This window comes from Hyperoodon ampullatus, assembly GCF_949752795.1.
Source record: "Hyperoodon ampullatus genome assembly, chromosome: 12".
NCBI lineage: Eukaryota > Metazoa > Chordata > Mammalia > Artiodactyla > Ziphiidae > Hyperoodon > Hyperoodon ampullatus.
In genome coordinates this window covers 82249155-82273777 of record NC_136925.1, presented here as the reverse complement: position 1 = coordinate 82273777, position 24623 = coordinate 82249155, and the positions used below count along the sequence as shown (strand labels likewise).

At 42.1% G+C, this 24623-nt stretch overlaps 1 protein-coding gene across 3 annotated transcripts in view; it reads left to right on the top strand.

Moving 5' to 3' along the window:
* PLG (plasminogen) overlaps positions 1–24623 on the top strand; it is a gene marked incomplete at both ends in the record, with an annotated part of 45096 nt that overhangs the window by 16604 nt on the left and 3869 nt on the right. Inside the window, 10 exons of one of the 3 annotated variants that reach the window (XM_079716801.1) lie at positions 3–165; positions 849–994; positions 2990–3149; positions 9529–9710; positions 11331–11479; positions 12385–12475; positions 19086–19206; positions 21375–21455; positions 21948–22088; positions 23968–24074. In XM_079716801.1, coding sequence (XP_079572927.1) covers positions 3–165; positions 849–994; positions 2990–3149; positions 9529–9710; positions 11331–11479; positions 12385–12475; positions 19086–19206; positions 21375–21455; positions 21948–22088; positions 23968–24074 — 1341 coding nt within the window. Of the gene's footprint in view, positions 1–2; positions 166–848; positions 995–2989; positions 3150–9528; positions 9711–11330; positions 11480–12384; positions 12479–19085; positions 19207–21374; positions 21456–21947; positions 22089–23967; positions 24075–24623 lie in introns of all 3 variants that reach the window. The other 2 variants (XM_079716802.1, XM_079716800.1) reach the window with 2 other exon arrangements.

Sequence of the window (24623 nt, the reverse complement as noted above, 5' to 3'; positions counted from 1 at the left end):
AGCAACACCACCACCATCTTCTGGGCCAAGATATCAGTGTCTGAAGGGAAGAGGCGAAAACTATGGAGGGACAGTGGCTGTCACCGTATCTGGGCACACCTGTCAACGCTGGGGTGAGCAGACACCCCACAGGCACAACAGGACCCCAGAAAACTTTCCCTGCAGGTGAGTCTGCTCTGGTCTCTTCCTGGTCGGCTGGATGGAAAGTGAAATCCCATTGACTTTGCCTCAGTGTCAGTGACAATAGAAACCTAGGCTTACAGCATTTGGGAATGAAAACTGGCCAAGTCACATGCAAGGGAAGTGAAATTTAGCACTGATTTTCCTAGAACACTGGTTCTCAAAATGTGGTTTCCCAGGCCAGCGGCATCAGCATTATCAGGAAATTTGTTAGAAACGCAAATTCTTGGACCCTATTGTAGATCTACTAAATTGGTAACCTCGGAGTGGGTTTCAGCAACATTTTGACATTTGTACTAAATGTACAGTCAGGCTCGAGAACATTTAAATTCCAGGGCTATGACATACGCTTTTGGAGGCAAGGCAGTGTAGAAAATACCCATTGTGTTTCCAGCATACAACACAGTGCCCAAAGCTGTGGGAAAAGACCTATTTTGCTTCATTAGACACAACCAAGGAATATATTTCAATCATTCACCCAAGAGAAGCATCTGTGCCATAATTCTCTGGAATCCTGCTCTGCTTAAGTTCCCACCCATTATTCAGTTTGTATAATTCTAGAGAATTAGCTGGATACATAGCCAACATCACTATTAACAAGCACGTGTGCACTTTGTTATTTCTTTAGCCTTTTTGGAAAACCAAACTCACAGTCACTTCTTTTTCAGAAATTTGGAAGAAAACTATTGTCGTAACCCTGATGGAGAAACAGGTCCATGGTGCTATACAACCAACAGTGAAGTGAGGTGGGAATACTGCACGATACCATCCTGTGAGTCCTCTCCATTATCCACGGAGCATTTGGATGCCCCAGGTAAGCAAGGGCAATGAGCACTTACTGAGAGCTCCAATGCACTCTGTATTTTTCTACTCCAGTAGTAGCACAATATACAGTAGCTTTGTTTACAGTTGCATTGTGTTGTGGTCAGAGAACATGCCTTATGATTTCATTTATTTTCAATGTGTTGAGGCTTGTTTTGTGGTTCAGAATAAGGTCCTCTTGGTGACTGTTTCACATGCAGAATCTGGCTTCTGCTATTGTTGGGTAGAGTGTCCTACAAAAACCAATTAGGTCAAGGTGGTTAGTATTGTTTAGCTCTTCTGAATCTTTACTGATTTTCTGTCTCCTGTTCTATCGCTTACTGAGAAATGAATGGTGACGTTTCCAGCTTCAGCTGTTCATTTCAGTTTTGTGTTTGCTTTATATATTCTGGAGCTCTTTGTCAGGCACAGACACACTTAGAATTGTTGTCTTTTTGGAGAAACGACCCCTTTATCATTATGTAATATCTCTCCTTATCTCTAGAAATAGTCCTTGTTCTAAAGTCTACTTTTACTGAAATGAATACAGCCATAAGAGCTCTATTTTTACTAGCGTTTGGATGATATATCTTTTTTTTTTTTTTTTTTTTTTTTTTTTTTGCGGTACGCGGGCCTCTCACTGTTGTGGCCTCTCCTGTTGCAGAGCACAGGCTCCGGATGCGCAGGCTCAGCGGCCATGACTCATGGGCCCAGCCGCTCCGCGGCACGTGGGATCTTCCCGGACCGGGGCACGAACCCGTGTCCCCTGCATCGGCAGGCAGACTCCCAACCACTGCGCCACCAGGGAAGCCCCACAGTGGCTTTTTTTTTTCCTTTTTTTTTTTGGTGTGTCTTGTAATTTTTAATCAAATGCTGGATATATATGTAGAGGAACAATAACTCTTGAAGCAAATATAATGTACACTTTGAAATGGGCACCCTTTTCTTTTATCAGTATGTTATGTGGCTAATTGAATTGATATAATTAACAGATAAAAGGAAGTTGGGTTTTGTTGCTGCTTTTACCTTAAGTGAACCACAGGTTTCAAATCCCTGCAGTGATGGGGTGCAATCACTTTGTGCTTAGAGTAGGGTCTGGGGTGCTGAAGAGTTTTCTCAGTATCCCTAATCCCTTCTCAATTTTTAGCAATCACTGCATGCCTGCACCACAGAGAGGGGTCACGCCACACTTCTCACCTGACCCTTGTGATAGACTACTGTTTCTTGTTACTCCCTGCTAAGATTTTGGTGGAGGTAGGCGTTCTCTATCTTCCTGGTTTACCCTCAGCCTTAGATAGACTCTGTGAACCTGGGCTTTGAAGGTAATGTTTCTCAGTATCCTTGCTCCTTCTTCCCATGGAGCTAAACTCTAACTTGTATGTGGAGTGAGTCTTGGGTGGAAGAGTAGCAGACTTCTGTTTTGTGTTGGGGAAGTCTCCTGGCACAAGAGAATTTTCTGACCCTCCCCCAGGGTAATACGGTTTTCCCCCTACACCTCCCCGAGAAGCAGTAGATCTTTGCCTTAGTCCTGGATGCAGGACCATTTCCTGCCCCACTGCCCAGCAGCTTGAGGTTTTGGCTTTGTATGAGCAAAGAGTCTCGGGAAATGCACAAGGTTTTCATGTCTTACTCACTGTCACCCTGTCATCACCTTCAGCCGACACCAATGAATGTGTCTCTTTCTGGAGACCTGCCCCGTTGTTCTCGTGATCTCCCAGTGGAGATCCATAGAAGAGAGCTTGCACACGAGTGCAATGTCCAATTATAAGCACTCTGCCCTGCTTACTTTTTTTCTGAGTTTTAAATTAAATATTTACCAAAAAGTTAGGTCCTTAAAGTTTTAGAACGTTATGGATCTCTTGTTTTCTTTGCATGGCCATCTGCCTGCCAATATGTAAAAGAGAAGAGTGTTAATTCCCAGAGATGACTATTCTGTTTGTGTAATAATTATTTCACATATTTCTCTGTTCTAGTCATTATTTACTGATTTCTTCTATTTCAATTTCAGTACCACCTGAACAAACTCCTGTAGCCCAGGACTGCTACCAGGGTAATGGGCAGAGTTATCGAGGGACATCATCCACCACTGTCACAGGAAGGAAATGTCAATCTTGGTCATCGATGTCACCACACAGGCACCAGAAGACCCCAGAAAACTACCCAAATGCGTACGTCTTTGATTTTTAACCATTAGAGGAGCAACAGCCAACTTAAATTCCTGTTAAAAAGGGCCATGCTTTAAACAAATGTCTTAGGACCAAATTTCCTTTGGCTCCAGACTATGAGACAAAATATCTCAGGCAGCTTGCTTTTGAGCAAAATTTCTGAAAGAGAAGCTAGAGGCTGGCTATCTTTCCTGAGTAGTTTTGCAGAAGCAGGGTGGGAGATATAGAGGGGCTGAGGTCATAGTAGTAAAAAGCTCAGAAGAACAAATGATCAAGAGCTTAGAAATAGCATCATTCCACAGCACCTGCTAAAGATCAGTGTGGTCTTTCAACTATGGAATTATATCATTTCATCCTCCAACTCCTGAAGGGGTTTTGTGTTTGTCATTGAGTAATAAATATAAATATTTATCACCACCGGGTGATAAATATAAGTATTTTTCACCTGACCTCTATAGATACATTGGGTCCTGAGCACTAGTGGTCTAAAGGGATATGAGTTACCAGAACACTAGGAGCAAAAGAAAGAAGGCAGATTAGAGTCAGAAAGTATGCAGATACTGATAGGCAAAATGGACATACAGATGGACAAAAACTAGGTCTGGTCAGACCAGCTTTCCTGCGATAAATGGCTGTAAAACTTAAGGAAAAACTGTTTTCACATGATGGACAACAGGCAGCACAGGACTGAGACTTTTCAGAAAAGAAAATAAATTAGAATAAATTTACAAGTACCCTGGTTTTCTTCCTGGAGATACTTCCTGGACTGCAGTGCAAGGAGATGGAACCAAAGCAGACCACAACAGTCTTGCTAAACTGAGGAGACAGAGATTGGAGTTGGGGATTAGTGAGGCAGCTTGGATTTAGTAGGCTGGGTAATAATGAGGAAGGATCTGTGCAGAGAAGGAGCTCCAGAAATATGTATAGAGTTCTCCTTAAGTCTCTGGCTGAATATAAAGCTGCAAATGCACAGGGAGAGATTCCACTATGTTAGTGGGACAAAGAACAACTCCCAGGGAACAGTGAGATAAACGGAGATTATAGAACTCACACAGCACTAGGAGATTCTGTGTTTGCAGAGTTGGGATTCTTACTAGCCAGAGAGGAGAGACTTCATGGGACACCTTGGGCATTCAGTAAGGAATCCAGAAAAGTCACACTTTAGGAGTAGGATTAGTGTATTCCTGGAATAAAGGTTACTCTAGAAAAACACCCTAGCAAAGCTTTAAAGCATTCCTAAAATGAACAAAATGATCTCCAAGTAAATTAACTGTCTGCCAGAAGAAAAGTCAACACTCTTGAGAGGAAAATAACAAAATCAAGCCACTCAGTAATGTGGTATCTACAATGTCTGGCAGAAATTTAAAAATTAGTAGACATGCAAAGATCATTAAATGTGATCCATAATGAGGAGAAAAATCAGTCAATACAGACTCAGAAATGATAGAAATGATGGAATTGGCAAACAAAAAATTCTGAAATATATTATAATTGTGTTTAAGGATTTAAAGAAAAATAGGAACATAAAAGAATCAAATGGATAATCTAAAGAGAAAGGAAACTATAAAAGAGGCAAATGAAAAAGACAGAACTAAATATATATATATATTTAAGAACTAAATATATATATATTTAATTATATATCTTAAATGAAAAATTCACTGGATGGCTTTACCATCAGGTAGACAGTACAGAAGACATTACTGTTACAATTACATTACATTACATTGCATTATATTACATTACATTACATTACAGTAGACATTACTGTTCTAGTTTTCTTACATTATCCATGATGCTGTATAATATTAATACACGTTTGAATGTGGTAAGTTAGAGAGGGATATTGTAAATCCTAGAGTAACCACTGAAAATGAAAACTCAGAGGAATAGATAATAATAAGGATATTCAATTAATCCAAAAGAAAGAAGAAAAGGAGAGAAAAAGAGTAAAGAAGGCATGGTACAAACAGAACATAAATAGAATGATGTTAGACTTAAACCCAGCCATATCAATAAGTATATTAAATATAAAAAGGATAAAACAATGCAATTAGAAGGCAGAGATTGTCAAGTTGAATAAAAACCAAAGCCCAGTTATGGTCTCTTTACAATACATGCTCTTTGAATATAAAGACATAAATAAGTTAAAAATCAAAGTATGGAAAATTAATACCATAAAAACACTACCATATGACCCAGCAATTCCACTACTAGGCATACACCCTGAGAAAACCATAATTCAATGTTGCCCACAATGTGAACCACAATGTTCATTGCAGCTCTATTTACAATAGCCAGGACATGGAAGCAACCTAAGTGTCCATCAACAGATGAATGGATAAAGAAGATGTGGCACATTTATACAACGGAATATTACTCAGCCATAAAAAGAAATGAAATTGAGTTATTTGTAGTGAGGTGGATGGAGCTAGAGTCTGTCATACAGAGTGAAGTAAGTCAGAAAGAGAAAAACAAATACTGTATGCTAAAACATATATATGGAATCTAAGAAAAAAACAAAAACAAAACAAAAAAAACGGTCATGAAGAACCTAGGGGTAAGACGGGAATAAAGACACAGACCTACTAGAGAATGGACTTGAGGATATGGGGAGAGGGAAGGGTAAGCTGGGACAAAGTGAGAGAGTGGCTTGGACACATATACACCACCAAACGTAAAATAGAGAGCTAGTGGGAAGCAGCCGCATAGCACAGGGAGATCAGCTCGGTGCTTTGTGACCACCTAGAGGGGTGGGATAGGGAGGGTGGGAGGGAGGGAGACGCAAGAGGGAAGAGATATGGGGACATATGTATATGTATAACTGATTCACTTTGTTATAAAGCAGAAACTAACACACCATTGTAAAGCAATTATACTCCAATAAAGATGTTACCAAAAAGAAAAAAGAAACACTAATCAAAAGAAAGCTAGAATGGTTTCTAACATCAGACAGACAAAATAAATTTAGGATAAGAAATATACCAGAGATAAAAAGGCCATTTTTGAAGTAAAAAGCGTTAACGATGCTAAATGTGTTGACCCTAATAACAGAGGTTCAGATGTATGAAGCAAAAACTGACAGAGCTAAAGAGAGAAATAGACGCGTCCACAATTACAGTTGGAGATTTTCTCACTTCTCTCTCATATAGTTAAAAGTGCTCCCAAAACAATACAGTAGGACAAGTAGATGAAAGATTCAGAGAAGATACGGAAGTTTTGGAGGAAAATATGCACCAATATAACATATGCCCAACTGCAGAATACACATGCAAGTGCACATGGAACATTCACCAAGGTATACCACATGCTTGGCCTTGAAATAAGTCCCAATAAATTTAAAAGGATTAAAATAATATACAGGTGTCTTCTGAGCCAACAGAATTAAATGAGATAAAAATAATGAAAAGTTTAGGAAATTCTCAAATATTTGGAAATTAAAGAACACATTTCTAAATAACCCATGAGTCAAAAAAGAAATCACAAAGGAATTCAGGAATCCGTGGTACTGGCAAAATGATATACAAGTGGAAAAAGGGAGAGTCTGGAAACAGACCCGCAACATGTATGGTCAGTTGATTTTCAATATACCTGGTGAAGCAATTCAATAGGAAAAGGAAATTTCCCCCCAAATTGTTCTGGAACAACTGAGTGTCCATAAAGGCAAAAAACCCCAAACCTTGACTCCTACCTGCCATGTCAAATTCACTTGAGAAAACTCTTAGACCTGAAAGTAAAGGTTAAAACTAAAGCTGAAATTTAAAGCTTCTAGAAAAAAAAAATGAGATTATTTTCACAACCTTGGGGAAGGCAAACCATTTTTGGATAGGATCCAGAAAACACTATAAAAAATTATAATTTGGACTTTAATAAAATAAAAACTTTGCTCATCAAAAGTCACTGTTAAGAAAATAAACAAGTCAGGGACTGGGAGAAAAATAGTCTCAATCCATATACCTGACAAATGGTTCGCCTCTAGAATGTGTAAAGATCCCTTCCATCCACTAGTAAGAAGACAAACAACCTAATAAAAAGGGGCGAAAGACTTTAATAGACATTCCACAGGGAAAGATATACAAATGGTCCATAAGCACCTGAAAAAATGTTCAACATTTTAGCCATTACAGAAATAAGAATTATAACCACAATGAGATACTACTAAATACCCAATGGCAATGGCTGTTATTAAAAAGACAGAAAATAAGAAGTGTGCCCAGGCTGCGGAGCAGCTGCAGCCCTCACACATGCTGGTAGGAATGTAAAATGGAACAACCACTTTGGACACCAGTCCAACATTTTCTTATAAAGTTAAACGTGCATCTGCCTACAAACCTGCAATTCTATTTGTGAATACTCACCCAAGCGAAATGAAATATAAGCCCCAAAATGATCTACCAGAAAGTTCTTAGCAGCTTTATTCATAAAATAGCCCCAACCTGGAAAGCACTTCAGTGGCCATCAATAAGAACATGAATAATTGGTGAATAATTGGTGGGATATTCATACCATGGAATACTATTCAGAAATAAAAAGGAACAAGCTACTGATACTCTCAAATAGCATGGATAAAGCTCAAAAACACAATCCCAAGGAGAGAAGCCACACACAAAAGGGTATATACTTGTATGAGTCCATTCATATGAAGTTCCAGAAAAGAAAAAACTCATTTATGGTGAAAGAAATCAATAGTATTTGCGTCTGGGGGGCAGCTGAGATTGATTGAGCAGTGACCCAAGGGAGGTTTCTGGGGCTGATGGAAATGTTCTCTATCACACTAGGAGTGTGGGTTATACAGGTATGTGTGTTCATCAAAACTCGTCAAACTACCTTTAAAAAAAAAGAGCAGGAGTCTGTTTCACATGACAAGCTTTTTAACACATCCAGAGGCTCAGAAACCTGCTAACGGGCTTCCTCAAATTGTGGGCCTGGGCTTGAGACTGTCACTTGTCTATAGTACCCACAGACACAGTGTTGTTGCATTCCCATAATACATGGTATGTTTCAAACTATCTCATAAGCCTCAGGCCATGGGTCTAAGCTGCAAAGGGGAGTCTAAGGCTGAGACTTCTGAGAGGCTGGGGCGAAGTTCTGGCCCTGGGGGTCCAAGTTGCCCAGTGAGCCCGAGGCTTCTCGTCTGCTATGTCCTTATCCAATTGTTTCTGATTCAGCTCCCGCAGACCCCATGGTCTATCCAGACGTCGCCCTTCATCCCTCTGATCCCACTGTCCTTTAGTCACGCACCCTCCCCTCAGTCCCTGAGTGGCTCCAGCTAGAGGGGTCTGGGGTTCCTCCCCGTATGCCCCAGAATGCATCCTCTGGAATCCTCATCCTGCTTGGGAGCTAGTTTTCCAGGAAGGCTTCCAGAAGCCTTCTAAACCCCAAACCCACTTGATCTACCTATGATATTTACAGTAATATTACTGTCATGAGTTTTTGTTTCATTGTAAAATACAATGTGAGTAAATAGACTAAGAGAGCTGGCCTGGGAATATCAATATCATCTTGTATGTCAATATCATCTTGTATGTCTTTTCTGCCTTGGATAAATATGTTTTGGTTCCAACTTACGTAGCCCTATGTACTCACATAGCGAGAGAAATACAGAGATATCGATATATTTGTATGTGCCTTAAAAAAATCTAAAATACATGCTTCAAAATCCATATTGGTTATCCCTGGGGAATGTATTTAACATTCCCAGGGAAAGGAAGACATTCTGATACTTTCTCTTATACATCTATATATGATCTGTTTTTATATGGAGCATATATTCCTTTTGATTTTTTAAAACAAATTTATTTATTTATTTATTTTTGGCTGCACTGGGTCTTCACTGCTGTGCGCGGGCTTTCTCTAGCGCATCGAGCAGGGGCTACTGCTCTTCGCGGTGCGCGGGCTTCTCACTGCGGTGGCTTCTCTCGTTGCAGAGCATGGGCTCTAGGCACGTGGGCTTCAGTAGTTGTGGTGTGTGGGCTCAGAAGTTGTGGCTTGCGGGCTCAGTAGTTGTGGCTCGTGGGCTGTAGAGCACAGGTTCAGTAGTTGTGGCGCACGGGCTTCATTGCTCCACGGCATGTGGGATCTTCCCCGACCAGGGCTCGAACCCGTGTCCCCTGCATTGGCAGGCGGATTCTTAACCACTGCACCACCAGGGAAGTCCCTTGATTTTTTTTAAAATAAAAACTATAACCTATTTTTTAAAACTTACCCACTTTGTAAGAAGTTGAGGACCATCTGTGCTTGTGACATTATAATAATAATTGGTACCTTTGGTACCTTAATGGAAATATTTCAGTCACTTTGTTGTAACAAAATTCAGAGGGTGCTGGGGTCCCCCTGAAGATTCGCTCACCTCTCATGACCGATACTGTTGTGGAATTTACAGTGGCTTGACAATAAACTACTGCCGAAATCCAGATGCTGACAAAAGCCCTTGGTGTTATACCACTGATCCGAGCGTCAGATGGGAGTTCTGTAACCTGAAGAAATGCTCAGAAACACAAGAGCAGGTCACAAGATCTCCGACTGTTGCCCAGGGTCCAAGTGTAGAGGATCCTTCTGAAGCAGGTAAGAAGTCTGTGGCCAGACCTCTATATAGTTGGGTATCGGGATGATAAGAGATGGAAAATCTTTGGAATGCAGAGGCTTCACTGTTACAGGGAGCTGGAGTGCTGGCTGAGTCTGCGATATGGAAGGAAGCCTCAGTGTATCACCTGGGGGAGCCAGAGCTGCTCTTGCTGGCATGATGGGGTAGGGTGTTTCTTTAGGATTTGAAAACTAGTTGGTTGTGAGGGATGGATACCATTTTGAGCCTGGGTGGACTGACAGGTTGATGATGGTGGCCGAGATGGGACATTCTAGAAGAGCAAGTCTCTGCCTTTTGCATGGAGAGATAGAAACGACTGATTTGGTTTTAAATGTACAGTTAGGAGGGCTAGGAGGACCATAAATGATCACCTCCAGCAAACACCTGGCGAAGCGGACATATAGCTCCGAGGGTTTTGGGGCCTGAGGATAAGGATGTGGTTGTTACCTGAGGCGGGAGATGGGAGACATGAAAATCTCACAGTCCCCTCTGTTTCCCTGGCCCTTTGCCCGCGTGTAGCTCTAAGTGCTTAGCCCCTGGTCCTGTGGTTGTCAGGTGGCAGGAAGTACTCTGTACCGCTGCAGGGTAAGGAAACAGAGGGGGCTGAGTCTCGCCCTGCCCCGGAATGAAAACTCAGGGGTCCCATGGCTTGTCTGACCACTTTCAGGTAATTCAAAATCAGACAGAAATGATTAAATGAGAACTTGGTTTCAAGTTGAGACGCCCTCTCCTTCCGGAGGTGGACTTGCCTCCTCCAAGAGGCTGGAGAAACCTCGCCTACTGCTGCCTACTGTACACCTGTACAGCTGCTGTACACACGGGGCCAGCTCATCTCTCCCCACTCTTTCTTGGTGAGACTCTGAGTGCCATGCTCCAGCTGGGGATCACTCCTGATAAGACCTCGCATGGCCTCATGTGATGCCCCACGCTTCGTGCGTGAGTAACTCACACACCCTGGTCCTGGCACACACTGGAGGCTGCCTAGCCCAGCCTTGCTCCTTGACCGGGAAGCCAGCTGGCCCCGCTTTTGCTTTGTGGATTTTCCAAGTGGCCATCAGAGCACTGGGCACTGGGTCCCCATATGTAACACACATCAAGTTCTCTGAGGGGTTCTGCCGAATCCCCCAACCCCGAGGCTTGAGGTGAGGGATGAGCTCGGGGAAGGGGGCCCTAGTCATCTCTTTATTACCTCTTTCATCCCAGAAGGTGGGAACTCACAGCACAGCTCTGGCCAAAATAATATTTTTTATAAAATCCTTTTCAGTCCTCACTCTTTCTCTCCATCCTTGATGAGGTGTTCAAGAATCATCTAACAGTTCATGGTGGCATCTGTGTTACCACTCAGCTTGTTATAAAGTTGATTATCTTAGTGTCCTGGCCAAACTTGCCATTCTACCATCTCGGCTTGTGATTATTTCTGAGCCAATAGCGTTTCTGGTAACTTGTCAAAATCAGCAGAGCTCACTGAAGTCTTCAGCACTCCTGTGTTCTGAAGGATGTGACCACAGTCTGTCCTGAGAGAAACCTAGCACTGCTGCATTTGTCCCTTGTCACCCGGGTCTGTGTAATGACAGGAGACCACCATTCTCTCTTCCCTACAGACTGCATGTTCGGGACTGGTAAAGGATACCGGGGCAAGAAGGCGACCACGGTGGCCGGTGTCCCCTGCCAGGAGTGGGCTGCCCAGGAGCCCCACAAACACAGCATTTTCACTCCAGCGACAAACCCACGGGCAGGTTTGGAAAAAAATGTAAGCCACTTTGATTTGGACTCTATTTTGCCTTTTGTTGACCAGTCTTTGCAAACTGAATTGATCCTCTGTTACAGAAAGTCAGCCTGACTGAGCTTCGGTGTGGGGTGGAGAGGAAGATATGCGAGAGATTTCAGGGGACCAAGCGTAGGATCTAACCGGCGTGGGAGGGAGAGTTAGCACGGGCAAGCCAACCTCCCTGCTTCTTATCACTTCCATGTGTGACATTTCCTGTCTGCTTTTGTTACTGGTTTATGGTTTCCAGTGATCAAAGATGACCTTCATGACATTGTAGTTGGATTTTTCTAGAAAAAGACTGGATGCATAATTAAGACTCCACTAGGATTTCCCCTAGTCCCACACATTCTCTGGGGTGGTTTCCTTTGGGGTATAGGTGTGTAGAGGGAAGGAAAAGGAAGACACAGTCTTTCCACAGCTGACCCACAGAGGGTGCCCAGGCCAGGGGAATAAGCAATTCTGAAGCAACAGCAAACAGGCGCCATCAAGCCGAAGACTGACATGAGCAAGGGACAAGACGAGCCATCCACGTCCACAGTCCCCTACAGCTGGGTCCCTACGGTCCCCACAGACACAGGCTGCTGAGGGGGGAGGCCCCTTTATAGAGTCTCTACCTCAAGACCCCTCAGGGTCTTCACCCCTTCCCCAGGGCAGTGGCCTCAAGGTTGGAGCTCCTTTTGAACGAGGAGAGTGACCGATGTCATTCTGTGAGTCAGAGGCTTGATAAGCACCTGAAACGATAACTCTGCCTGCCTCCCCACCAAAGGAACACTAACCCTTCATCTTCTAAGGACAGCAGTGAAACCAGTGTCTGTGCCTCATGTGACATTCCCTGTCCTCTCCTGCCCCCGTGTGTGCCATCCCCATATGCCTGCCTCTTTTCCCAGTACTGCCGTAATCCTGATGGTGATGTCAATGGCCCCTGGTGCTACACGACAAATCCAAGAAAACTTTTTGACTACTGTGATGTCCCTCAGTGTGGTAAGCTTCTTTCTTTTTTGGAAGGAAATGACTTCTAAATAAGTGCAGCATCACCTGGTCTTAGATCTGCAAGACAAGAGTTTGGGCTGAGCGCTTCTGGGCAAGAGAGGGTCCCCTCCCCTTGGGAGCCCTCTGTTCATCCTGGGTCTCTTGAATCTGTCCTACTCGTGGCTCCTTCTGTTAGGCACCACCCCCTCCTCTGACTCCGTAAATAAAATAAATGCAAAATCCTCCAAAAGAGCAAGTTCAGAGGTGATCTAATCAGCCTCCAGACAGTTCCACTGACCTCTCCAGTGTCTGGGATGGGAGGCACGAAACACAAATTTAGAGTCACCCAGATAGGAAACTCTCTTTCAGCAGCTGAGAAGAAAGAAAGAAAGTACAAACAGCAGGAAACTGCTAAACATACGACATACATTGTAAACCTATAAACTGTCATCCTAAGAATTCAATGAAAAGTAACACAGCTCTTTACAAAGCCCCAACTTTCTTTATCCTAAGATGACTATGCGTTAGCCATGCATTAGCCAGATAACTTAGAGGAAGCTTGCTGGGTTCTTTCCTCATTTCTCTGAGACTTTTCTAGGGAGTGAGAAGCTTGGATCAGCGAAAGGGGAGTTGACGTTAGCTCTGAAAAGTCTGAGGTAACAAATCCATAGATAGATAGATAGATAGAGGTAACAAATCCATAGATACATAGATAGATAGAGGTAACAAATCCATAGATAGATAGATAGATAGATAGAGGTAACAAATCCATAGAAAGATAGATAGATAGATGGAGGTAACAAATCCATAGATAGATAGATAGATAGAGGTAACAAATCCATAGATAGATAGATAGATAGAGGTAACAAATCCATAGATAGATAGATAGATAGATAGAGGTAACAAATCCATAGAAAGATAGATAGATAGATAGAGGTAACAAATCCATAGATAGATAGATAGAGGTAACAAATCCATAGAAAGATAGATAGATAGATAGAGGTAACAAATCCATAGATAGATAGATAGATAGAGGTAACAAATCCATAGATAGATAGATAGATAGATAGAGGTAACAAATCCATAGAAAGATAGATAGATAGATAGAGGTAACAAATCCATAGATAGATAGATAGATAGAGGTAACAAATCCATAGAAAGATAGATAGATAGATAGAGGTAACAAATCCATAGAAAGATAGATAGATAGATAGAGGTAACAAATCCATAGAAAGATAGATAGATAGATAGAGGTAACAAATCCATAGATAGATAGATAGAGAGAGGTAACAAATCCATAGATAGATAGATAGATAGATAGAGGTAACAAATCCATAGATAGATAGATAGATAGAGGTAACAAATCCATAGATAGATAGATAGATAGATAGATAGAGGTAACAAATCCATAGAAAGATAGATAGATAGATAGAGGTAACAAATCCATAGATAGATAGATAGATAGAGGTAACAAATCCATAGATAGATAGATAGATAGAGGTAACAAATCCATAGATAGATAGATAGATAGAGGTAACAAATCCATAGATAGATAGATAGATAGATAGAGGTAACAAATCCATAGAAAGATAGATAGATAGATAGAGGTAACAAATCCATAGATAGATAGATAGAGGTAACAAATCCATAGAAAGATAGATAGATAGATAGAGGTAACAAATCCATAGATAGATAGATAGATAGAGGTAACAAATCCATAGATAGATAGATAGATAGATAGAGGTAACAAATCCATAGAAAGATAGATAGATAGATAGAGGTAACAAATCCATAGATAGATAGATAGATAGAGGTAACAAATCCATAGAAAGATAGATAGATAGATAGAGGTAACAAATCCATAGAAAGATAGATAGATAGATAGAGGTAACAAATCCATAGAAAGATAGATAGATAGATAGAGGTAACAAATCCATAGATAGATAGATAGATAGAGGTAACAAATCCATAGATAGATAGATAGATAGAGGTAACAAATCCATAGATAGATAGATAGATAGATAGAGGTAACAAATCCATAGAAAGATAGATAGATAGATAGAGGTAACAAATCCATAGATAGATAGATAGATAGAGGTAACAAATCCATAGATAGATAGATAGATAGAGGTAACAAATCCATAGAAAGATAGATAGATAGATAGAGGTAACAAATCCATAGAAAGATAGATAGATAAATAGAGGTAACAAATCCATAGATAGATAGATAGATAGATAGAGGTAACAAATCCATAGAAAGATAGATAGATAGATAGAGGTAACAAATCCATAGAAAGATAGATAGATAGATAGAGGTAACAAATCCATAGATAGATAGATAGATAGAGGTAACAAATCCATAGATAGATAGATAGATAGAGGTAACAAATCCATAGATAGATAGATAGATAGAGGTAACAAATCCATAGATAGATAGATAGATAGATAGAGGTAACAAATCCATAGATAGATAGATAGATAGATAGAGGTAACAAATCCATAGAAAGATAGATAGATAGATAGAGGTAACAAATCCATAGATAGGTAGATAGATAGATAGAGGTAACAAATCCATAGATAGATAGATAGATAGATAGATAGATAGAGGTAACAAATCCATAGATAGGTAGATAGATAGATAGAGGTAACAAATCCATAGATAGATAGATAGAGGTAACAAATCCATAGATAGATAGATAGATAGAGGTAACAAATCCATAGATAGATAGATAGATAGAGGTAACAAATCCATAGATAGATAGATAGAGGTAACAAATCCATAGATAGATAGATAGATAGAGGTAACAAATCCATAGATAGATAGATAGATAGAGGTAACAAATCCATAGATAGATAGATAGATAGAGGTAACAAATCCATAGATAGATAGATAGAGGTAACAAATACATAGATAGATAGATAGATAGATAGAGGTAACAAATCCATAGATAGATAGAGGTAACAAATCCATAGATAGATAGATAGATAGATAGAGGTAACAAATCCATAGATAGATAGATAGACAGAGGTAACAAATCCATAGAAAGATAGATAGATAGATAGAGGTAACAAATCCATAGATAGGTAGATAGATAGATAGAGGTAACAAATCCATAGATAGATAGATAGATAGATAGATAGATAGATAGATAGAGGTAACAAATCCATAGATAGATAGATAGATAGATAGAGGTAACAAATCCATAGATAGATAGATAGATAGATAGAGGTAACAAATCCATAGATAGATAGATAGATAGATAGAGGTAACAAATCCATAGATAGATAGATAGATAGATAGATAGATAGAGGTAACAAACCCATAGATAGATAGATAGATAGATAGAGGTAACAAATCCATAGATAGGTCTGGAGAACAATGTAAACCACTTTGATCAGGACCCTACTTTACTTTCCGCTGACCCATCTTTGCAAACACCATCTGTCCTGGTTCCCGCTGATCAGCCTGGACTTCTCTTTTGCACCATTTGATGGCATCTGCTTGTGTCTGCCACTTGGGGGAGACAGGCTGGAGCAGAGAAGTTGCTGCTGCAAAGCCACTCAAGTCCACATCCGGAGATGGTTTGGGAGGCAGTTTGGGGAAGGGGTTGGGAGCTCCGGAGCCACACTGTCGGGCTTTGATTTTGGGCCACTGCTGGGTAGAGCAGGGGGAGGAGGGAGAGGTCAGGGTGACAGGAAAGATTCTACTTGGTTGCTGTCCTTGTGCTCTCTGGACTCAGGGGGCATTTATAGCTGACTCGTTCTCCAGTGTGTTTGCCGTGCACAAGCTCTCTCGGTGGCCCTCCATCTGAGAGCCCCTGGTGGGGATAGCGCCTCCCATTCCACTCCTCCCTGCCACCCTGCAGCTTTCTGGTACACCGCAGCCTCCTACCGCATGGCTTCGCTATCCTGCACAGGCTGCCTATGTGGCACGATTGCCTTTAACTTGTATAGCTTGACAGTCCTGCCCCGGCCTCTACAGCTGTGCCTGGGATTCATGCACCTCTGATTCCCACTGAAGGGAAGTACAGTAACATCCCAGGTGCAGCCCTCAGTCACCACCAGATGCTATCAGCTTCTCAAGTGTGAGGCAGGCCTGGGTATCCTTCCGCAGGAAATATGTCTCAAGATCAGACCACGTGGTCTGATAACGTGCCCACATCATGAGGAAGCGGGGACCTCACAGTCCACTGGAACAGCCCTCTCTCCATCCTTTCTTCTGTCTTCCATCTCTAAGAACCTGATTCTTTTCCATCCTTGACTTGGGTAAGGATACCAGCATTGTAGAAGAGGCTATTTGCCTTGAAGTCTGCAGGTGGAGGTTTACCTTACACATCCCCGGGCATCTTTGGGGCCTCTGTTGAAGCTTCCAGTGCAACATCTTTTTACATACCCACCCATCAGAAGGAAAGATTACAAACCTCAGCTGTTTCCTTCTTTCTAGTGCTTAGAGCAATGCCTAGTACATGCCAGGCACTACATATATATATTTGAATACATATTTGCTGAATGAATAAATTCAGCAAATATGTATTCAAATAAATGAATGAAATCTCAAATCACAGTTCCTCCAAAATGTCAGGTCGGTGCTTAAAAGGGTGACTATCCCAGGTTAAGGGTACTTTCTGTGTGTGTGCTTGTATGGCTTTCGATAAGTTTATTCAGATTTTTCAGAATATGAAATCTCTTTGAAGTATGACTTTGTATTTTTAGGTTATTTTCATTTTCTCTGTTTTTTAAAAATATTTTTATTGCTTATTCCTGGGAGATTTTGGATTTCCTTTATTTAAGTGAGAAATTTCCTAATAGCAATTTTCCTTAAAATGTCCAAACTTTCCATTGTCTGTCATTCACATGGAAAACATCTTTAAAATGAGAAAGTAACACTGATTAACTTTTTAGGCTACACGTAAACTTCTTCAAGCAACTCACCTGAAAAATTTGTGTAAATATTCTGTGTTGTTAAAACAATGGCACCATGCAAATTGCACATAAGTAATAGCATAAGTAAAACAATTTGAAATCAGAACTATATTCTCTTCAACCCAGTATTCTGCTTCTCAATTTTATCAAGGAATTGCATTGTTTTTCTCTTTAATATTAACTTCAAAAATGGAAAGATGCCCATTTTAAACATAATTTTACTTATTTATATTCATTTATTTTAAATTGTAAATTTTTATTAACTGTTTTTTTTTGTGTGTGTGTGTGGTATGCGGGCCTCTCACTGTTGTGGCCTCTCCCGTTGCGGAGCACAGGCTCCGGACGCGCAGGCTCAGTGGCCACGGCTCATGGGCCTAGCCGCTCCACGGCATGTGGGATCTTCCCGGACCGGGGCATGAACCCATGTCCCCTACAACGGCAGGCGGACTCTCAACCACTGCGCCACCAGGGAAGCCCTGTTAACTGGTTTTCAATTCCACCAACACTAACAGTACAAATAATAAGTAATTAAAAATAAATAGAACTTCAGTTTTGTTTTGAATACTAAGACCAGGGTACCATAATATCTGTAGTTATTCTTTTCTTAGCCCATTTCTGTAAGTCTATTCTGTGTAAGACACAGTAAGAGAAATTAAGGTCAGTGTTAGAGAGTAGGATTTCATTATATTGCATGCTTCTTTAAAAAAAAAAAAAAAACAACTTCTGTATATAGATTCTCAGAATAGGCCAAGATAATTGGAAAGGTATTTGAAAAATTCAGATTCCAGATTCACTAGAGGATAGAACCTCTTGGTTGATTAAGAGCAAAAAATTTTTCCTTGTAATATTATTATTAACAATGATTTATGCTTCTATTTTTGAAGATCTTAAAGGGCTCCAGACAACAGAGAAGCCCTTTATGAATACCTTGTGTAGCCCCTGAACTGTTCTAGCCATTAGTAAGTGGCACCAACCAGAGATGGCGCACTAACCCTAACCTCCAGGAACCCTGCAGGCCAGGTGGAGAGAGAAAGCAGGTGGGAGAATGAATAGAGACAAAGGCAAGTGAATGGAAGTCATCCCCGTGGCACTGGGTTAGTCTTGGGAGGCTCCCTGGAAGAGCCGTCCTGAACCTGGCTGAGAGAAGGCATTATTTCAGTTTAGGATTGTTATCCTTGCTACACACACACACACACACACACACACACACACGCATGCACGCACGCACGCACACAGAGATTCACATTTTTAAAATACTCGTAGTGCCTTTCAGTGGGTACGACAATTATGGTTTTCAGTAAACTTTACATGGTTCAAATGATGATGGTGACGATGATTCACTCTCTAGATATATCACATCAAGTCAGAATAACAATTTGTGTCAGTCAAGCTCCTCTCCAAAAAGCTCTCATTCTAATGCCTAACTCTTCCCAATTTATGTAATCACTTCCTTAAGAAAGCAGTAAAAAGAAAAAAAAAGTACTTATATTTTCTTGAAAGGAGAAGGAAATGTGTTGTTGTCCCCTACCACTTTTGAAACTTAGAAAAAATATTCCAAAAGATGTTTATGATTTTACTATTTAGTTTGGGCTTCGGGATGTCAAAAATTCAGTGCTTCGGCCACGAGCCATGAATTTATCATGAGTTGCTCTCTTTCACGTCTTCAAATGCACATTTTTCCCACTTTGTGCCACAGCTTCCTCTTCATTTGATTGTGGAAAGCCCCAGGTGGAGCCGAAGAAGTGTCCCGGAAGGGTTGTAGGTGGGTGCGTGGCCACCCCACACTCCTGGCCCTGGCAAGTCAGCCTTCGAAAAAGGTAACACCATTTCCAGAAACAGTGTATTCCACCCTCCTGTGTACTCCTTGCAAAACCTTGCTACATTCACACTAAATCCACATACCCTCAGTATCAGTACCTGCCTCTAAGTTCTGCAAAGGAGTAAGGAAAACTATAAAAATTTTTTTCTATGTTTTTTAACTGAGGTATAGTTGCTGTACAGTATAAGTTACAGTTGTACACTATAGTGATTCACCATTTTTAAAGGTTATGCTCCATTTATAGTTATTATAAAATATTGGCTATATTCCCCGTGTAGTACAATATATCCTTGTAGCTTATTCTATACCTAATAGTTTGAACCTTTTACTCCCCACCCCTATACAGCCCCTCCCCCTTCCTTCTCCCCACGGGTAACCACTAGTTTGTTCTCTGTATCTGTGAGTCTGCTTCTTTTTTTGTTATATACTTTTCTATGTTCTTCAGTTTGAAAATAGTCAGAATTAGAACCTTTTGTTTTTTTTGATCTGGGCAGCTATCAGCAAAATTGGTTAATGTAGCAATTTACACTAAGTTCCAATATTGCTGAAAAACTATGGAAGATGCCTTGAGGGTTTAGATAGATACTCACTGTTACTTTGTAAAATGAAGAGAAAGGGATATTTTTAGAAATGGGACACCTGGAGGGGGAGGGTAAAGATTAAATTATCTATAATATATCACAGATACAGAGTCTCTTCTTTTTTTTTCTTTCTTTCCTTCCTTCCTTCCACAGTTTTGTGAACTACTGAATTTAATCAAAGGGTGCTCACCCATTTGCAAAACGCATCTTCTTCAGTGAAGCGTAGCTCAGGATCGCCATAATTTAAGAGTGATCAGTCCCCATCCTACATGACCCAGAAGGTTCAGGTTATCTTTCAGTGGCGCTCGCCTTTAATAAGTCCATTTGGTGTCTCATTCGAAGCACATGCGGGAAACAGGCTGATCTGATTGTTGATGTTGCACCAGTGCGCATGTGCCCAATTGCTGTGCTCAGTGGTCTTCCTTCTTTTTGCTTGTGACATGCTATCGATGAATGAAAATAGTCTATTTCATTCCCTGGTTGAGTTGGCTTTTCTTTTAGTTGTCTTACCATTTAGTAACTGCTTGAGATACAGAGCCTTCACCTTTCACGTATCTCATATTCCCTCTTTCCCAAGATGCGCTGTGGTCTATTTCCAGATTGATAATTGCCTTGCTGGTCATTCACTTACTATTTGTGTCCCTTTCATTATGATGGGCTTCGGAGTGGCTCACACAAAGTTTATGAGTGACCCCGTGCCTAAGCAGTCCTATAAAGTAAATGATTTAGGGGACATTCCCCCCAGAGCGAACTTTCTCAGGTAAAATTAGTAGATGCCCATGAATCACGGCTACTCAGGATCCCATTTGGTTCCCTGAAGAATGACTCATCAGGTCTTGCATAGGTCTTGTCAAAAAGAAGTGATGGGAATAAAGACACAGACCTACTAGAGAATGTACTTGAGGATATGGGGAGGGGGAAGGGTAAGCTGGGACAAAGTGAAAGAGTGGCATGGACATATATACACTACCAAACGTAAAATAGATAGCTAGTGGGAAGAAGCCACATAGCACAGGGAGATCAGCTCGGTGCTTTGTGACCACCTGGATAGGTGGGATAGGGTGGGTGGGAGGGAGACGCAAGAGGGAGGAGATATGGGAACATATGTATATGTATAACTGATTCATTTTGTTATAAAGCAGAAACTAACACACCATTGTAAAGCAATTATACTCCAATAAAGATGTAAAAAAAAGGAAAAAACACTCAATTAACTCTGAAAATCAAACATAATAAACTGAATATAGATCTGTCAAAAAAAAAAAAAAAAAAAAAAAGAAGTGACAAGGAGCTGGAGTCCAGGGCCAAAGGGTCAAAGCCACAGGTGTGGACCTCCTGTTGGTTGGAGTCGTGTGGCTTTGCTGGGCCTCGCCTGCGTGCCAGCCACCTTCCAGAGTGGTGCAGTGACCTCCTGAGAACCCACCACAGGAGCGCAGCTCAGAGCTCCCGCCGTCCCGGTGACGGGCTGGCCACCTTGTCCTTTGGGAATGTCAGCAATATCACAGCAGAGTGAGCACTACTTCCGGGCTTTCTGTAGAATAAATCATCAGGTTTGAACTAAAATCCTGGCACATTTTCCCTCTAGATTTCCTTCTAGAAGCCACTTCTGTGGAGGCACTTTAATATCCCCAGAGTGGGTGTTGACTGCTGCCCACTGCCTGGACAGGTACGTTTAGGGGACCCCTGACACAAAGACTTACTTGTCTTAGAGACTTCCGCCTCCGCCTCTCTCCTTTCCTTCCTCTTTTCTCCGCCCCTCTCCCCTCCCCTGTCCTGTCCCCTTCCTTCCCTCCCTCCTTTCATGGCAGTGACACTGGGGACCGGGGAGTGGATGAGAAGGGCCTGAGGCAGAATTGCCAGGGCCATTGGACGAGAGAGGAGGAGGTGTTTGTAGAGAGAAACGAAGAAGACAGACCCCTATCTGTCCTGCGCCAACTTCAGTGTTGGTGTCATTCTTCCTCTGTGGTCAGGCCCGAAGCAGCCCCCAGAACATTCCTTAACAGCCAGGTTCGGGTAAACCGTGAACTTGTTTCTTGCCACTCGGAGGTCTCTGATTGTAGGTAGCCTAGTGGGGAGAAGACGCAGTGTTTGTGGCTCAGAAGGGCACCCGAGGAAGGGCTGGCCCAGATTTTGCTCATAACGTTGCTGTCTTCTCTAGCTTCTCAGGGCCGGCATCATACAAGGTCATCCTGGGCGCACACAAAGAGACCGCCATTGAAGACAGTGTCCAGGAGATACAAGTGAGCAAGCTGTTCCGGGAGCCCACTCGGGCAGACATCGCCTTGCTCAAGCTGAGCAGGTACTGGCTCGCCCGTGACTTTCACGCTGTGAGCAGTGAGAACATTTGCTCATTGCTGGGTTTATGAGCCGTAACAGAGTTGTGTGTGGGCAGCCCCGTCTAGGACCCCAAAGGCACGGGGCTTTGGGACAGGCATTGACCTTCAAGTGAGAAAACCTGGGCTCAGCCCCGCCTGCCTCTTACTAGCCGTGGTCATGACAAAGGCACCAGGACACGGTTTCCTCTTGTGGGAAAAGAGTGAGTTGAAAACTGAGGTACAGGTTACCCCTCAAACTCTATCACTTAATGTTCCCCAGTCAGCTAAGATACATTCGTAATCAGAGAATTATTCAATTATTCCAGGTTGACACTCTCTTTTCAACGTAATAATATATTTGGGGGAATCAAATGGGATTATGTATATTTCGAAGCGCTTTATAAAAGGCGATGTAAACACACACACACACACACACACACACACTCACAATTCACAAGTGCAAATTCTCCTTCTTCCTATCTCTGGTTTTATGTTTCCTGTTGAAATGGTGTTTTATTAAGTCTGACAAAATGATAAATTTGTTAACGTCATTTGAAGTTAGCAGTATTTGGAAATAGGTCACAAGGGAGACAGCTAAATAAACAGACAGCTATTTTGAGAATAGACACATTTAGGACAGTCAACAAGGCATGCAGAGCCCATCAGCCATGCGTGGTGGGCTCCAGATGACAGGGGGACGACGGTGACGGTGACGAGGACGGCCAGGCCAGCGGTCAAGAGCCTGAGTGGGGCTCGCTGGGTCTGGACAGAAACACTTCACAAGTTTTCTGGGTCAGTAAACTGAGTGACTCCCTGGGGAATTTGGACACTCTGGAAAGGAAAGAAAGGGCCTTCTTGGCTTAGCCTAAAAAAGGAGCTGATTCACTTTTCTCCATGGTCCCCTGGGGCCATCAGGAAAGCTCTGATCCTTGAGCAAGTACTTTAGTAAACCTGGGGTTCTGGATGTGTTCTCTGATAGACTGATACGCTTGAGCTTTCGGGTACCCACTCCCAGGCCCCCCAAACCCCAAGAGTCTCAGGCATTGGCGTTCCACGAGGGGACCCTATACAGTGATGACTGTGGCCCACTCCATGTGAAATGCTAGGTCTATTCTGGTGACTCTGACAGGGTGTGTCTGCTTCAAAGTTGAAGGCCATGATGATTCTTAATCAGAATCAGGCATTTCTCTTCTTCAGTGGGTTTTCCTCTTGAGCTTACTAAAATAAAGTCTAAACATCAAAGTTCTAATATTTGATTCTCTGGAGCTCGAATGTGAAAGTTTTGGGAAAACAATACTACTTTGCTTATGCAAGGTGCTTACTTCTACTCCTCTTTTATTTGGTATCTTGCATTATATTGGATTCTTACAGCCATGGTGCTGTAACATTTATGGGTGAGGAATCTGAGGACCCCAAAGATGGAACAGCTTTGCTCCTAGTGGCACAAGGCGCTTGCTATTATTAAAGCCCTGTGATTGTGTTTCAGCTGGATGGTCCACCTACTGACTGAGGCCCTCTTAACTTCATCCAGAAGTGTACACCTGGTATAAAATTCCCATAGTGCAAGAAAAGACATTAAAAGTCATTGCCATCTCTGTTCCCACCTCTAGTTTCTTGTCCACAACTGGTGCCTTTAAAACAAAATGTTCTATTTTTTTTTTGACTCATAAGATACTACAGGCAAATGTGAGGATGAAAAGTTGTTGTCTACATTGCACTGTGTCAGTGAAGGAAGAAATACCAGCTCAGAGTGTTCTGGGGCTCTGGGGCAGGTGGGATCTGGTGACCAACAGATGAATGGCAGAAATCTCCTAGCAGGGCAGTCAAATGTAACTTATGTAACTTCTGATGTTTTCCTTTCAGCCCTGCCGTCATCACCGAAAAGGTAATCCCAGCCTGTCTGCCATCCTCGAATTACGTGGTCGCAGACCGGACAGTGTGTTACATCACTGGCTGGGGAGAAACCCAAGGTAAGATAAATTCTGTGACTCACATGAAGAACTGGTTCTGACCTGCAACCTACATGACAAAATGAGCATGTGTACCGATTTCTATCAGTGAGTGAGGTCCACTCCCTTCCTGACTTTGTCTGGACACCTGCCTCCATCTCTATCATCAGTCATCAAGGGACATGGATGAGGGGAAGGGTAGTGTTTCCTTGAGACTCTGAACCCCAAAATCCAAGGTTAATATTGTGTCCCCAGGTAAGTAGGGTTTTGACACAAGCTACAAATTAAGGGTGTTAGATGGTCGATCATGTGAATTAAGCACACAGAGTTCCCAAACACGGTGCAAATCAACAACAAAAATTATAGTTAAACTAGTCTCCCCAAATACCCACTTGCCTGGCTCTGTGTGGAGACGTTGCTGGGGGTACGGCAGACTGACAACAGGGGAAAGCAAGAAAGGTCCCAGTTCTAGGATGGTGTTTGGTTTTGGTTGACGGGGTGAGGATGAGAGAGGAAACGTTTCTGCAGGATCCTGGCTCAGCAGCTGTACTATAGTTTGGGAATCCCGCC